The following is a 16,081-nucleotide window of genomic DNA, read 5'->3' on the forward strand; positions in this document are numbered from 1 at the left end:
TTAATTCTATAAACTGATGACAAATACTTATATTTGAAACCCCGCAGAAGTTTTCACGTTTATATACTTAAAAACAGAATTACTCATGAAATCTATTTGCTTATGTATAGATTTTTCGAAACATAATAGGAAGTCGAAAAGCAAAAACACCCTAATGTTAATCTTTTCAACATCGTTTTTCATATTCCAAATTCAAATTTCCTATTTTCATTCTTTAAAGCATAATTATGTTATAATTAACATTTCTTAAAAACCATAGCCTACAGAAACAGATGTGAAATTGTATTTGTTTTTTTTAATAATAGAAAGCATTCTTTACCAATAATATGATCTTGAATAGCCTGTGTTGGATGCAGTTCATTTCGTGTTTTTCTTTAAATTCAAATCATACATTTGAAGGACGTTGTTGTGCCTGCAGTCTCTTCATCATGAAAGCAGTAAGAAAATGGAATAGTTTTTATATGAAACCAAATGCTGTCTTATCTGATATTGTAGTTTATGTCAGAAAAGGATTAAATTGTCTATGAATGCATATTTCAAGTATGTACTTTATCACAAGTGGACATATCAAACCTGAGTCATGCACGTATTTAAGATTATTCTTGATGTAAAATATGTTTTAAATGTCTTTGAGTGCGTACTTTTAAGTACGTAATGAAAAATTAAAACTCAGTATTGTTTGTACTGTAAAGTGATTTGCAATTTTGTCTGATAAAAGATCCTGGGTATCAAGTATTTATTTGATTAAAAATCAGCTTAATCTTAAACTTGTCAATTCAAAGCTTCAAACTCAAGTAGGAGGTATAAAAAGCACACTGAAATCACACTTACTGCCAAAATATCAATATAAATGACGCATGCGTAGATTGATAATATAAATGTGGTATCACTGCGCGTAAACCAGTCGGGACTACTTTTTCATTATCGGTGTCGTCGCTAAACTTTTCGTAACAAACAAAAATGAGGTAAAGTTTTGCAAATCAGTTGCATTTACTGATAATCAAAATGGCGTACATATATTTTCAAGTTGTAATAATGCTAGTTTATATCGCGAATAATGCCGATTTATGCTTTGGAACAAGAAAGACGTTTAACCACGAGATACATGTGACAGACAACAACATTGGTCGATTCAAGCTCAACAGTCATGGACGGTTTTCAGATATAATACACCTTGACGACGAAATGGGAATTAAAGTAAATATTTTAACTTTATCATTATTACTACACTGTTTTAGGAAGATTATTACAGAACAAATTCTAACTTTTATAAGAATAAAAAGGTAGTAAACAAATGCGTTATAAATTATCGTAAATTATAGAGTCCCTTTTCGTTAAACATGGTACATTTTCTTCGAAAATAGTAAAAAATGGTCAAATTTGAAATAGACTGGCCAGTTAAAAACTACTTTGTTGTTTTAATTATTTTCATATGATGACGCAACTAAGCTTGCTTAGTTTAAAACATATTTCGGAAACTGAAAATTATATTTTCAAAAACGAAACCTTAATTAAGAAATAAAATATGTTTCTGGAGTTCATGTGAATGAACGACAGAATAGGATCGGCAAATCCATGAATTGCGCTAGCGAGTCATGTTTAATTTGCCGATTCATTTCGCATGAACTAAAAAAAAAGATTCATTTCTTACATTTGCACTATATTTTCTTTCCATTTGTTAACAAGGTTGTATTATAAAAGTGCACACATTTTGTTGCATTAAACACTGAATAAAATGAGCTTCCTGGTCATTCTGTTCACCAGACGGAACAACTGCGGCGTCACCTAAGGAACGTTCATCAAAACAGCGGCCCATTATCACTAAGCATCGTTGTCGTAACTTTTAGGCCTTTCCTTTGTTGTTCATACAATATTAACGTCATAAGTTTCAATGGAAAAGAAAAGGGCGAATGTAAAAATTATATAAAGGGTACCTTTCTGAACAATTTAGCAATCCGGGCACTTATTAATATAAGGAAAATAGACAGATTTTCCATCATTGTCTTAAAATGAATAAACGTTGTTATTTACTGTGTTGTTCTTTTAATCAGAGACTACTATGTCGGCATGATAAAATACTAATTGCCTTCAAAGAAAATGTTGCAATTCCGACCTGGAGACCTGGGCAGATTGTATTGGGAGGTTCTGAGTGGGCATGCGCACTGTCAAAAGAAGCTGGCGGACATCATGAAGGGATTTATGCCAGAATCCGTGACGTATTCCGTCCAAAACCTGACCGCCTTGATTTAGTGATAGGACATGTCGGGTAATGAAGAATACTTCAAACCATTTTAAGTGTTGTTAGAAATACAAAAAGTAAAGCATTAATCGTACAATTATCACTCACATGACTATAGATATAACCTTTACATTATTTTAAATGTGTTTATTGTATTTTCAGAAAAAATAAAGGCTTGTTTTGTAATGATTAAAAGTTTACAATGTTTAAGTTACCTGACAATACTAATAATTTAACCAGATGAATTTAAATTCGACTCTAACGATTTATGAGATATTAATTCAAAATTTTAGTCCTTTCGATTTGCTTGAAGAGGCTTCTATTCATTTCCACTTTGACCCGACGCTACCAAACAAGTCTATTTCGTCAAAGACACGCAGGAATGCCAGGAAGAAGAAACCAAATGGAAAGGGAAAGACGGTCTTTCATGAACGTAAATTAGAGAGAACGAAAAGGGGCACCTCTAACATGTTGACTGATATATTGAATAGAATAGACTGGCATAAGAATGTATCAATGTTTGTTCCGTTTAACTACGATGCACGCAACCACAAAGAGTCCTTCCAGTTTTCATTAAAGCGGATGAATGGTTCTAAGGAGATGCATGTATCAACAGGTGCTATGGGAATTAAGGATTTGCTGAAGGTTCCAGATTATTTTAGCTTGGACTGTTTATCCTGCTTCTCGGTGGCAAGTCTAAAGTACACATTGTGAGTTGTTTTGTTAAAAGAAAATAATAAATAGCATAGTGCCTTATTCTAGTACATGAGAGTTTTATTTTAGAATCTTTTGATAAATTGTATCAAATAACTGAATATAAAAATAATAAGGTAAAAACCGTAAAGAGTACAAGTTAATAATATGGTGAGCAGAAGAAAGTTGACAGCTCTCAAAATAGTCGTTGAATGACGAATGCGTAGCTTTGGTACACATCAGTCACTGCGAGGAAAACTGCCACAATGTATTGAGCTTAACACGGGTATACATTGATGGCTTCCCGCAATTTTTTTTTTATTTCACTGAACTTAAAGAGGCCCCGCTCGTTGTTACAACTGAAGTCACGACTCAGTGTTGTTACTTTTCCGGTCCGTCAGTGCAATAAATAGTCATGATATGACTCTTTTGGTTAACTCTCTTATTTTGAAGTATATGATAATGCTTGGGCCAATAAATTTCTACCTTTGTTCTTAATACGTAGAACTCTCGTCTTATAACTGTTATACAATACTGAGCTAAAAACTGTTGAACTTAAAAATCATACACTTATTTTTTATCATGCTCTTAATCCTGATTTTATTTGTACGTTATTTTTGTTTCAGCGACCTTAAAATTGAAAAGGTTGATAATAAACCAGTTTTAAAGCAATACATTTCACAGGTAAACTAATCTTCAGATAGTTTTAAAAACACATTTTACATACACTATGTTTGGAATAAAACTGTAAAAATGTCTGTTATATGCAAAATTTTATTTACACTTTTACGCAGTCTAATAAATATATACAAAACAATAATAAATGAAGTAACAATTTTCTAGGAATTCATGTTTTGGCCAGTGTTTTTAAACTATTTAACAATCAATCATTAACAGATGCAATGTGTACCTATACATATATATTTCAAAATAAACTGGTAACATCTTAGGTAGAAACAAAGACACAGATGCATACAGATTTCGCTCTTAGATTTCGTGAAGAGATGACTATAAATGGTAGTAGATTATTTTGGAAAACACAACCGAAGGAATTGCTGCGGATACCATTAGCTGTTGTACCGGGACTCCCGCCAGTAGAGCTTCTTCTTAGCTACGACATGGACATTTTCGCCGACATACATGCTGCGGTTAGTGGGCCATCTGTGCTCAGGAATAGATACACCACGAAAGGGTCGTATGTAATGTGTACGTAGTTAAATAAGTAATTCAAATGTAAATACGAAATGAATTAAAATATGTTCAAAACAATAACGTTTTTTAATTGATCTTTTAACTTGGGTTTTTAAAGCTGAATCTTTGATTTTCATTCATATTTAATACTGGAAACACAATATAATATAGAAAACAACGCATGCATTTTCCTGAGCTATACTGTAACTATTACAAGTCCAAAAATGTTAAGGCATTATTGCGCAAAGCTTTTTTGTAGCCCAAACGATGACGTCGCAAACGCCGATTTGGGGCGATGTCAGCGTATCTAACTGGACAGTGGTACCATCAGAAAGTCATTCAATGCTACCATCATTTGCTGATGTCAAGACTAGTTTCAAACACAGGGTAATAGTTTCAGATTTTCTTAAAGCAATAGAAAATTTCAATTATGCTTACCTTTCATGTTTCTAGTTTGTATATAATATCTCCTATATCAAATAGCACAACATTTCTTAATTATGTTTTTAGCTCGCTGAGACTAAAATCACCAGAGCTATTGTGATACGCCTGGCGTCGGCGTCGGTGTCGGTGACGTGTGTAACATCTTGTTAACTATTATCAGCTAAAATGCCATTCGCTCGAAATAACATGTCCTGTGCTCGAGATAAGATGTGCTTCCGAAATAATATGCAGTGCGCTCTGAATAAGATGTCCAGCGGTCGAAAATATGTAGTGCGCTCGGGATATGTTGTCGGGCGGTCGAAATATGATGTCACGCGCTCAAAATAAGATGACGTGTGCTCGAGATAAGATGTGCTTTCGAAATATTATAAAGTGCGCTCGAGATAAGATGTCGGGCGGTCAAAATATGATGTCATGCGCTCGAAATAATATGTCATGCACTCGAAATATGATGTTGTGCACTCGCGGTACGACGTCGTGCACTCGAAATAAAATGTCGAGCGTGCGAAATAGAATATCGTGCGCTCGAGACAAGATGTCGTGCACTCTAGTTAATTTTGTATTTGGACAGGCGTGGTATGATGATCCTAGATCTATCACCTGAATGTCGCAGCTTAAATTAGATATCAAACATATCCCGCACACTAGAGATGAGCCATGCTTTATGTTTTAAAATTTAAAAAAAATATGGAAAAATCTATGTTTAATGAATGAGCGCTCGGGGTGACCAAATCTAAAACAATAAGTTTGTATCCTAAACGTACATAATCATAGAACCGTATAAAACATTTCAATTTACTTTTCTTTTTTTACTCTGACACTTTATTTTGTTACTTACTATAGTCTCAAACAAACAATTCACACTCAAAAAAAGACCCACTTTCTGTTTGTTTTGTTGTTTTAATTGTTCATCTGTACAATGTCATTTTTCTGCAGATGGGATTTAATGCATCTTTGATTTGGTCTGGCAAAGATGTATCAATATCGCTTTCGCCGCAAACAGATATCACGTAAGTTACGCAAGTGGATTTTCTTCATTAATATTGAATTTACGACAGGTTAATATTTTTTTAACTTGTATCATATTATAACTATTAATACTAGTTTAGGAATGTTGTCACGCCTTTATTCTCAACGGGTCAAACGGTTTCGGTCATTTACCCAAAACAGCGTTATCAAATTATCTATTGGTACAAATTATTACAACATGTTTGTTCGCCCGTAGGTAGACCTAACCAGCTGATCTTTTCTTAAAATTTTTTTTTACTCAATCTGCCATTAACAAGTATACATATGTTTAGGGTCAAACTTTTGGGAATTTGATAAATTTATTTTTTCGCTTATCTGGGTTAATGTGTCACTAGATTTTACAGCATTTTAATACAATTTGCCATTCTAGAATGTCAGTATTTGCATTGATTTAGGTTAGAGCCAGACGTGAGCAATATTGTACATTCGGATTACTTTGGAAAGTGTCATAGTTCCGACGTTGTTGTAGTTGGAAATTTCAGCATTCAGGACGCATACTTTCATGTCCAGGCATTCGGAAAAGAAATTTGGTAAATAATTTACAGGTTTCTCTTCTGATTCACGTGTTATTTGGTTCTTCTTTCAAAATGGAAAATGTTTTATGGAAGTCGTATTGAAATGTTCAAATAAAACATAGTTACATGTACATGTAAAACTTTTTTATAACACAAAATTTTAGAAGTCGAGTACAATGATCAAAACTTTGTTTTAACCACATCGAAAAATTATTTATATGTTTACAGTATTTAAAACGCTCCATCTACTACAGGAATAAGTATTTAGCGAGTGGCTATGAAAAACATATGTCGATGACTTCCGGTGCATTAGTACACGAATGTAAGGCACGCTGTGTCGGCCCATCGATGACTGGTTATCCGGCTGATATGGAAGACGTTCTGGGAACAAGCAGTTTAAATTTAGACAGGAATCACAGTCTGTTTTCCAAACAGTAAGTTACAAAAGTTTTGCAATGACTTTTTATCTAATTAGACGTTACTGAACTGCGAAATCCAAAGCAGACATAAACAAGTTAAAGCATAGCAAATGTTCTTTTTAGGGCACATCTATATAAATATATAATGTTCATCTTGTAAAATTTTGGTTGCAATGTTTGTTTTAAATATTGGTCATCAGTGTGTGGAACCCCAGGACTGGACACAAGGACAAGACAATTCTACCTTATTGACAGTCCGTATCCCCCCGTTTAAGCGCCAACGGGGGTGTTACATTTTACACCAAAGATGCGTTTATTTCTGTATCAAAATACAAAAAAAATTGTAAAAGAACTATGTTGTTTTTGTACTGCCTAAAATGTCAAGTCCGCTATTTCCAAAGTATTTACGCTAATGTAAGTTGTTAAATCCAACAACAAAGTAAATCCGTTACCACTTTCAGTTGAGTAAATACGGCAATTAAGAAGCACCGGCTATACATATTGACCCGGTCAGTCCATGTCCACATGTAGTGTACCGTTCGATGCGTGAATTTGTTGCGCACAATTAGTCGCAATGGGGTTCGTTTTCACATATTGACCATGCATTCGAAGGTAACGATGTATGTTAATGTTTGTGACAAATAAGACGTTTGGCATGCTTCAACAAAGCCACTTTACCATCCTCGGGTTTACTAATATGTAATCCGCGGAGTGCGTTCAGCCCGAGAGTCGCCTCAATTAGGAAAAATTTATTTTAACTTTAACGTCAGAGGTTATTTCTAAGGTCACGGAGTTTGATTGGCCAGCTTCTAATGACAACAGCTTTCGAGGTCCGTTGCTCAGTCAAGTGTGACTTACAAATTCTAAGTGTTCCTTCTCAAGAGAAGGAAAAATAAGATTAAAAGAACAAAACATCGTAACCGTTAAGCATAATTATTTGTTCTTACTGGCTTAACAAACACTTGTAAATTTTGTATTTGACATCCAGACGATTGATAATACGTATTCAAACAAACGTTATCTTTGCTTGTAGCTTCAGAGGTCTGAGAGGAAATTTCATGATATTTTCAATGGCAAACAACAATGTCAGCAGCGATGGAGTAGAGTCATGTGATGATTATACTGGTAATGTGTCGACATTGTGTTCTGCGCGGTTGGTTACATTGACAATGGCCACAAAATTAGCTCGACTGCAGAGACTGGCACAAACAGAATGGCAAGACAGTTAGTATTTCAAAGGCTAGATTATTTTACTCGTAAACAAATTGACTCAAATTTGCACACTATTACTTAAAAAGGAGACTAATACAATAAGCTGAAAACGTAAAAATCTGTAATAAATTGTTAGATACCCAAGAATATGCATGTATTTCTAAGAGATAGTTATACTATTTGACGAAATAGAAAGAGGTCATTTCATTGAATACAATACTGCTATGAAAATCGCTTTATGACTATATATCAAATCGCGAATACATGTGACAAGTCTTGCAGTCCAAAAATTTGACCATTAGACCATCATTATTATATTTTGTCATTGGTAAAAGAAAGCAAAATAAAACAGAATTGTGGAATATTGAATTCATACAGCAATTTTCAGGGATTCTCCTAACCTGACATGCGTAGGTCAGGTTAGCACAATTGCGGAATTGCACAAGCGCGTTGTAGTATGAAATTAACCTTCATTGTAGCTATAATAGCATGTCAATAAATGTGAGAAATATGGTTTCTTGGATTATCAGGATACTATTTTTGACCAAAATTCCACTTTGATATCCCATATAACGATAGTTTTAGTTTGAGCAATATGTCAATATAAGATATTCTTAAAAAATGTCTTATGCAAGGTATTTTCTGTAACTAACACTTAACGATTATCAACTTGATTTCCTCGTCCCCATACCACTGTATACCAACATTTCACTGTTGTTTACCAAATAATTATATTTTCTTCTGACAGGACACCTGGTAGTTGTTGAAGGCTTAGACGAATCTCCACATTTCCGACACAATATGACATCGCCATATAGAGATGGCCGCGCAATGACACTAGCGCTAACAAACGTTAATTCCTCCACCACCCATACGTCCTTTACTTTGAGCAACAACTTGAATAAATTCAGACGCCTAGGCCAGTTGGCTGTATGTTCAGGATTTGACTATGTTGCCATCAAAAATCAGACGGGACAATTGGTTATTGAAGTTGGTGTGAAAAATGAGACAAGTGAGACAGTGATCTCAGTCCTGTCAAACCTAATTGACCAGAGACGCATTTTTGACAGAGCTATCCAGTCTGCTGGTACAAAAGCGTATTCATGTTTATACAGTCTCTACCTTCAAATACTAAATTGTTGCTGATAATTAGGCACCATGGGTTTGCACAACGGTTACACTAAACCGTTGTGTGAAACTTCTGGGGTGAAACGTAAAAAAACTATAATCATTATATTGTTTTGTTTTTCTTTTTTGTTCGTTTTTTTTTTGTTGTTGTTGTTTGTTTTGTTATGGGGTACGTTGAAAACCAACAGTTAATATTTATCTGATATCTTTTGTTTAGAATATACACCACAATAAACGTTCTTCGTATATCAGGTTTACTATAAACAGGTAGCAGAAATATAGACTGCCAAGCCAGAGTGTTGTACAAGGTTGGTGATAGTTATCCATTTGGTCGAACAATAGAGTCATGGTGCGGGCCGCCGACTGGCAGATTACACTTTCTTAACCCTGATGTTAATCAAAGGTACACATTATCACTGCTGTACAATTTATTTTATGTTCATTCAGTATGTTTCTTGAAGATATCTGTGATGCACTTTAACAGGTTTGAAAATGTAGTGTATATTTTTGCATTGTTGGTGTTGTTATTAAATTGAAACTTGTTACTGACATCATTAACGATGTCTCATCTATAGATTTGTATGCTTATTGTGTATAATTATATTAATTCTGTAAATAAAACGGGTTTAATATCTTGCAGCTTGTACGAATATCCGTTCAATGACATAAGCTTTAAACCAGAAGGACAACAAACAGATTGGTGTGGAAGTGCATTGAGGACGTGTAATTCATGCAATCATTCTTCCTCAGATGGTCATGCTCTAACATGGGACAGTTGTATAACACGAATAATGTCCCCAAGATTGGCACTAAGATTACGTAAACTGGCTAATATTGCAAGACGGAATTCTATAGGTAGATATTTTAGTACAGTCATTATGCGAACATTTGATACTTTCTCCTGTTTCGGAGAAATATGTACGTTCTTTTTGCAAATGATAGTAAAGTGTTGCTTTACAATTTAAGTGTGTCAATGATACAGATTTCTTTTGCACATAGATTTGCAAGTTGAGAAGGCATTGGTTGTGGAGACAAATGACACTGGCAATCATATTTCGAATCCCCTATTCCTCGAAGGAAGGTAGGTACACTAAAGATACCGATGCGCTTCTTACGTGCAGATATCATCATGTTCTTTATAAAGTAATGATATATACGTTTTGTAAATATTTACTGTAAGTTTTACTAAATAGATGTTTTAAGTCATTAAAACATTTTAAAATTTTCATTACAGTACCAGGGAGTCTGTTGTTTTGTTAAATCATGAAACGATACGTTTAAGAATACATTTACTTTAGGCACATGAAAATTATGTTCGTTAATTCTAATTTCAGAGCTGCGAGAATAACTTTAACTTCGTCTAACATTCCGTCAAAAATGAATCTTCTAATGAACGCAGCACTGTGTGCAGGTTTTGATTACGTCAGCTATACGTCATCAGATTTTGTAGATGTGTTTGTCCGACGCCAAGATGGTTATCTTGAAAGTAAAACATACTTTCCTAATGGAAGGGGACTCTTGTCTGTCCAAGCGCCGCATAATCTAACCTTAGAGTACGGCTATCCACTAGAATTAGCCAACGAAGCGCGACAACCCTCATTATTTGATGGTCATGATGACAAGATTTCTGTTTCTAAATACTACACTATATCAGACTTCAAAGATAAATCTCGCCGCGATTTCAGGCTTGATGCAGCACTAGTGGAATGTTTAGAAGAGGTTTCAGAGGAAGCTGGACGCAAAGTAGAGATTGTTCCCGGCTCTGGTTACATTCCCCGCTCCAAGAATATGAAAAACTTAGATACGAAACATCCTGAAGAAAAAGTAAGGCACCGGTCTGGTCAGGCAGCTCGTATTAATTTTGGAAGTTCAACCAACAGTAACGATCTTGTCAAACTTGGTAAATCTTTAATAAGGAAATGTCAGCCTCTTCTACAACAACAACAAAGGTGCATAGGGATAGGTTGTCATGTTGACAGCTTATATATTGATGTTAGACCAGTCATGGCGGGTAATGAAACAACTCTTATACATGTCTGGAATAGCGGTGGTGGCGCCGTATACACAGAACTACAAAAAGCGTCTGATACAGTCAATAAAGGTAAATGGTCATTTTCGTTTCACGGAAGCGCAACCTTGCAGCCGACACACTGCACTAAAAAGATTGCTGTTATAGAAGTTAATAAAGTCTTTAAGGTATATTAGATCCAAATTTTATATATAAAAACATGAATAATTACTTTATATTGTTTATGTAAAATTCATGTGTACAATGCATTAGGTTTAAAATAGTACACACTGTAGACATGTTCAGATAAGCACACTGGCTGTTTTTATAAAATCAGCTGTTGCTTCGTGACATTTTAATTATAAATGTAGCTTTATATATGCAAACTTAATTTATATACTTAGTAAAGTTAAAATATTTGATGAGTTTTTTATACATTTGAAGTAAGTATCACCTACCAATATTTTAGTGAAAGACGATCACTTAATAGCTTTAACAGGATCCTTTGGAAGCAAAAGAAAATGCGACAAACAAAATAATAGTAGACTCAGTTTGATTTAGTCAGATGACACAATGTAATAATATCATGCAATTGTATGTTTATGTGATTAGATTTAATTCGCCTTTGACAGGAGGACCATTGATTGCACCAATACATCGTTCGTCAGCCTGTTCTATTGCTTCTATGGTCAGTGCAGACAAACCGTATCTGTCCTTCCAATTCGGACACCCGCCGTAAGTTTAATAACTATATATTTATGTAAATTCAAAGAAGAACGTCGGAGTGTATAAACAGTATTGTGTGTGTATGTTTTTAGTTCTTTTAGTTAGTAAATGCATAATTAAACCGTAGTGTGTGAATGCATCTGCTGAGGATTTTCTATATTAAACGTTAATAGCCTTTATCTTATAAAAACTAGTTTAGTGAAAGATGTGAAAATATACTAAACAAAACAGTTAACCCACATTTATTTTTTGCCATTGTCTTGGAAACTCTGTTGAAGTATTTTTCTTCAGATTAAATGTAGGTTTGTAACCATGTGTTGCTGATAACATGTCAAAAATATCAACAAAACCAAACAATGCCGTCATATGAATTTACATGTTATTCGACTTCAACCCACTTAAATCTCAAAAATTTATAAACATTATTTAAGAACCATATATCACCAACAGTCATTAAATAAAATCATTGTTTGCAGTTTAAAATACGAAGGAAATATATCACACGGGCACAGTACGAATGATATAATAATACAGATCTAAACGATAATGATTTTATTCAAGAGCAAATCAGTGTTTGCGATATATTAAATGTATTTCGATTTTAAGACCTTTTCTGTCGTAATTCCATATTTTTTAAATTTTGATAATTTATTAATAAATGTATGAACTGTACTTCTAGTAATTATTAACAATAGGCAATTAGATTGACAAATGTATGGTTAGCGGTTTTATTCAGTATATATCTACAACATCAATCAGTATTTAATTGTTACTGCACGGAAGCTTTAAGCGTATCAGTAACTGCACCGTTTCTAAGATGAAAATAACAAATAACATATCGAGGGCTTGGTGCAAAACTATTGTATCTTGTTCTTTATTTATATACACTTACAATAGTTTTGCACCAAGCCCTCGATATATGAAATTAAAATATGTAAGTCTTTAATTGGAAAAGGAATTTTCTATACTTGTAGTCAGTGTACTAAGACTGGATCAGGTGTTTCTGAATTTTGTAAAACGACAAGGCCGTATTTGCTGGAACAAGCTTCTAAGCTCCAAGATCGACTAACGTCTGCTGCGGGATCAGATCGGTTGCCAAAAAGAGATATAATTGATGAAATCAACGCATGTGTAGTGGATGCTTGTGGTGGCTGTCCTGGAACAGGTGATAAGTCCAATAATCTATTGAAAATGCATTTCTACAATACAGGAAATGTTTTTGTCTCTATTACTGCATACGAACTTTGCAAAGCGTTTTATTATAAATTATTACTAATTCACATTTCATTAAAATAGAAATACATTAGTGTATTTGTTTGTTTGTTTTAGGTTAAACGCCTTTTTTTAAATAGTATTCCAGTTATGTAACAGCGGGGCAGTTAACCTGACAGTGTTCCTGTATTCTTTACCAGTACTTTCTCCATATGAATTGGAGGTGAAAAAGGAAGGATTTTAGAAACAATGTGTTTTATCAAATCGTCTTGGAGAACATACACGTCGAAATCATGACTCCACTCCGCGTTCTGTAGATCTACACTCTCCCAACTGATCTAAGCGGTAGGGTGGGGCATGCGTGTATTGATTAGACATCTAATTTGTAACACAGTCTTTTATTACCAGGGCCGATGTGGGACCAAAAGGTGCGTGTATGCTCAAAAATGATAGAGAAGTATCTGTCTAGAGCCAGCAGTCCTTTCAGAGAGATGACCAACAAGACGTCTTTCTTCAATCCAGACAATCCTCAGTCTACCGTCCACTCACTGGCTTGTCATGACGGAAATATTTGTGTTGAAAATACACAATTGTATTCTTTACTAAGTATGGTTTTATTGTAGTTTTATCTTATTTTTAAGGAAAACCAGCCATTAAATATCAAGTTGTAACGCTACGTCTAACAATATTTATTACGAAAATATGGCATTACTTTAAACATGAAACTTACAAAATGTTTGGTTTGCATTAGAATGAAGTCTTTAAAAGACAATATTACTGTTCTTTATTTCGCAGATCAATGTATTGAACGATAAAAACATATACCACATATATGCGTTCAAGTTATGTGTGAAGAAACAGCTGTCACTTATATGTATGTTTTAGTCTGACACATACAATAAAATATTAAAATATATGTTTCTTTCACAATTTGAAAACTAGTAACAGTAGGCCATATCTTATGATACAGTTGAATTCGTAGTATATCTACGGTAATACGCAGATAGTACGGAAGAATGGGAAAATATGCTGTACCTAATTTTGTACAGTTACATAGTATGAACTTAAACTTGTGCATAACTAGTTTGTTGGGCTACACAAAAGATGTAACAAATATGTAGTAAAATCGTTGCCAATTAATGACTTACATATTTGTATGTTCTCGTTACAAGTGCCATTGATAACAGCCACATACCGTGTGAACAGTGAAAACAGTGTTGAAGAGAGACTGTTTAACAATGAGGACAATCCTAGTCCGTTATTGGAACTTGTAGGACAAGAGCTTGCCATGCACACGTAGGGAATAGTGAAGGTTTATATAGACACGCTAGGAGACATTTCCCGGATTAGAAATGTTCTCAAGGTGAGCGTAACATGTCACTATATCACTGGACTACACAATTTTATAGTTTTTGACCACTTATGCCAAATGTTGAGTTTTTGGATTTTGTCTCCGTGATAAAGTAGGAACATGTATGTGCAAAAGCTACTCTACATAATTGAGTAAACACCTTCTTGTAAAATGTTTACACCGCTGAAAAATTTATATCAGTTCACTATTTTCTTACGTTTGACGCATGGTGCTTGTTAAAGCAGCTCACAATCTATACCTTTTAATCAGTCAGTACCATACAGACTTAGTTAATAACTTCAAGTATAACAACACACAGGAGAATGAGGAGAAGGTGCTTTCACGTATTTCAGTGGCTTATTGTACGTTTGCTTCTCCAGACTGATTAACTGGAAGTCCTTAAATTGTTATTCAGAAGTTTGTACTCTTCAGCATGCGAGGTGTTGTTTGATTTACAATAGGATAATTTACAATAATACATTTGTTTTTAATTTCATTATACCATTTCAGTACATAAAATGATACCGTTATTGATTGTTTTTTCTTTCCAGGTGGCAATGGTCTATAACAAGAACGTAAGTCATGTTGAATTTCACGTAAGCGGTGAAGTAAATAAAGACTCTGTGATGGCGACGATACAGAGAAAGATAGAAATCTGGGCTGGGACAGTTTGCAGTGATGTGTCCCGGCTTTCTATTGCACCTTTTAGTGTTTACACAATATATGAACATAGACTTAAACGAAGCGCAGAAAGAAGTCAATCCAGAAATCAAGCAAAACTTGATGTAAGAAACTGGGAGATGGAATGGGTGAAGAAACTGTAGGAAATACCATTGTTCTTAATGTACTTTGGAAGAATTATTGCAAACATTCACATTATACATATGCTAATGCACAAAACTCTAAGTCAGTTTGTTTTCATTCGCAAGGCAGATTATAATTTACCTGTACTTAAATATTAATTTTTCTGATGATTAAAATGTTTACATCTTCAGAAGGATACAAAGGTCTGAACTATGCCTGTAACTTTTCATACTTATAGCTAAATGCTATAGTGCGGGACAAATTTGTTTTGTTACTTAGCTTGTATAAACCAAAGAACTTAGTGCAATATATATATCACTTTATGTCTAGTACAATCCTCACCGTACAAAAATATATTTAGTCATAAAAACACTTGTAAATGATATACAGTCAAACATCTGAACAGGGACCACCTGGTTTAAAACACCACTGGTTTGGTTTCCTACTTTAACATTTACAGTGTATCTAACCCGAGAATAAAGACCGACTGCCATTAAAAAACAATGTTTTTCTCTCCCAGTGCCAGTCTTTATAGACAGTTTCAGCTGTAAAGCATGAATTCGAATGGTGTGAAAAACCCTTTATTCGATAATTTGTTAAAAGATGACAACTGACAAGGCGTAAATGAACAATCGCACAATTCCTTTTGATACCAAATATTTTTGAAATATGATACAGCTTGGAGTTGTTTTGATTTTTATACTTCACATAGCGTTGTTATGATGATAATAATGAACCTTGAGTTGTTATGATTATAATATTTGACCTGGAGTTGTTATGGTTATAATAATGAACCTGGAGTTGTTATGATTATAAGAATGAACCTAGAGTTGTTATAATTATAATATTTCACCTGGAATTGTTATTATTATAATACTTCACATGAGGTTGTTTTGATTATAATGTTTCTCACAGAGTTCTTATGATTATAACTGTTATGATTGTAATATTTCCCCTTGACATTTTTGTCTATACAATATTTGACATGAAATTGTTATGATTATAATATATCACCTAAAGTTGTTTAATTATAATATTTCACCTGTATGTTATCTTATTTCAAAATAAAATATATTTGAAACAAAGATAAGTAGATCTACATTCACATTT

At 33.9% G+C, this 16,081-nt stretch overlaps 1 protein-coding gene across 1 annotated transcript; it reads left to right on the top strand.

The window, feature by feature from the left end:
• Positions 1–37: 37 nt before the first annotated feature.
• LOC123541024 (uncharacterized) lies at positions 38–14,940 on the top strand. The gene is made up of 20 exons (XM_045326369.2): positions 38–1,197; positions 2,052–2,266; positions 2,533–2,949; positions 3,559–3,616; positions 3,883–4,138; positions 4,383–4,510; positions 5,504–5,577; positions 5,992–6,126; positions 6,366–6,545; positions 7,564–7,754; positions 8,491–8,829; positions 9,138–9,273; positions 9,511–9,725; positions 9,870–9,951; positions 10,205–10,971; positions 11,511–11,613; positions 12,579–12,769; positions 13,225–13,422; positions 13,989–14,179; positions 14,719–14,940. The coding sequence occupies exons 1-19, from the start codon at positions 1,006–1,008 to the stop codon at positions 14,114–14,116; spliced, it is 4,005 nt and encodes a 1,334-aa protein (XP_045182304.2). The 5' UTR covers positions 38–1,005; the 3' UTR covers positions 14,117–14,179; positions 14,719–14,940.
• Positions 14,941–16,081: the final 1,141 nt, after the last annotated feature.

The sequence above is a fragment of the Mercenaria mercenaria genome, chromosome 16, assembly GCF_021730395.1.
Source record: "Mercenaria mercenaria strain notata chromosome 16, MADL_Memer_1, whole genome shotgun sequence".
In the NCBI taxonomy this organism is placed as follows: domain Eukaryota; kingdom Metazoa; phylum Mollusca; class Bivalvia; order Venerida; family Veneridae; genus Mercenaria; species Mercenaria mercenaria.

What these genes read in the sequence shown, in the direction of transcription:
- LOC123541024 (XM_045326369.2), top strand. Translation starts at nt 1,006, where the DNA reads ATGGCGTACATATATTTTCAAGTTGTAATAATGCTAGTTTATATCGCG. An exon ending in GAAAGGGTCGTATGTAATGT is followed by an intron (nt 4,139 to 4,382) that starts GTACGTAGTTAA and finishes GCTTTTTTGTAG; the next exon opens with CCCAAACGATGACGTCGCAA. An exon ending in AGACTAGTTTCAAACACAGG is followed by an intron (nt 4,511 to 5,503) that starts GTAATAGTTTCA and finishes ATTTTTCTGCAG; the next exon opens with ATGGGATTTAATGCATCTTT.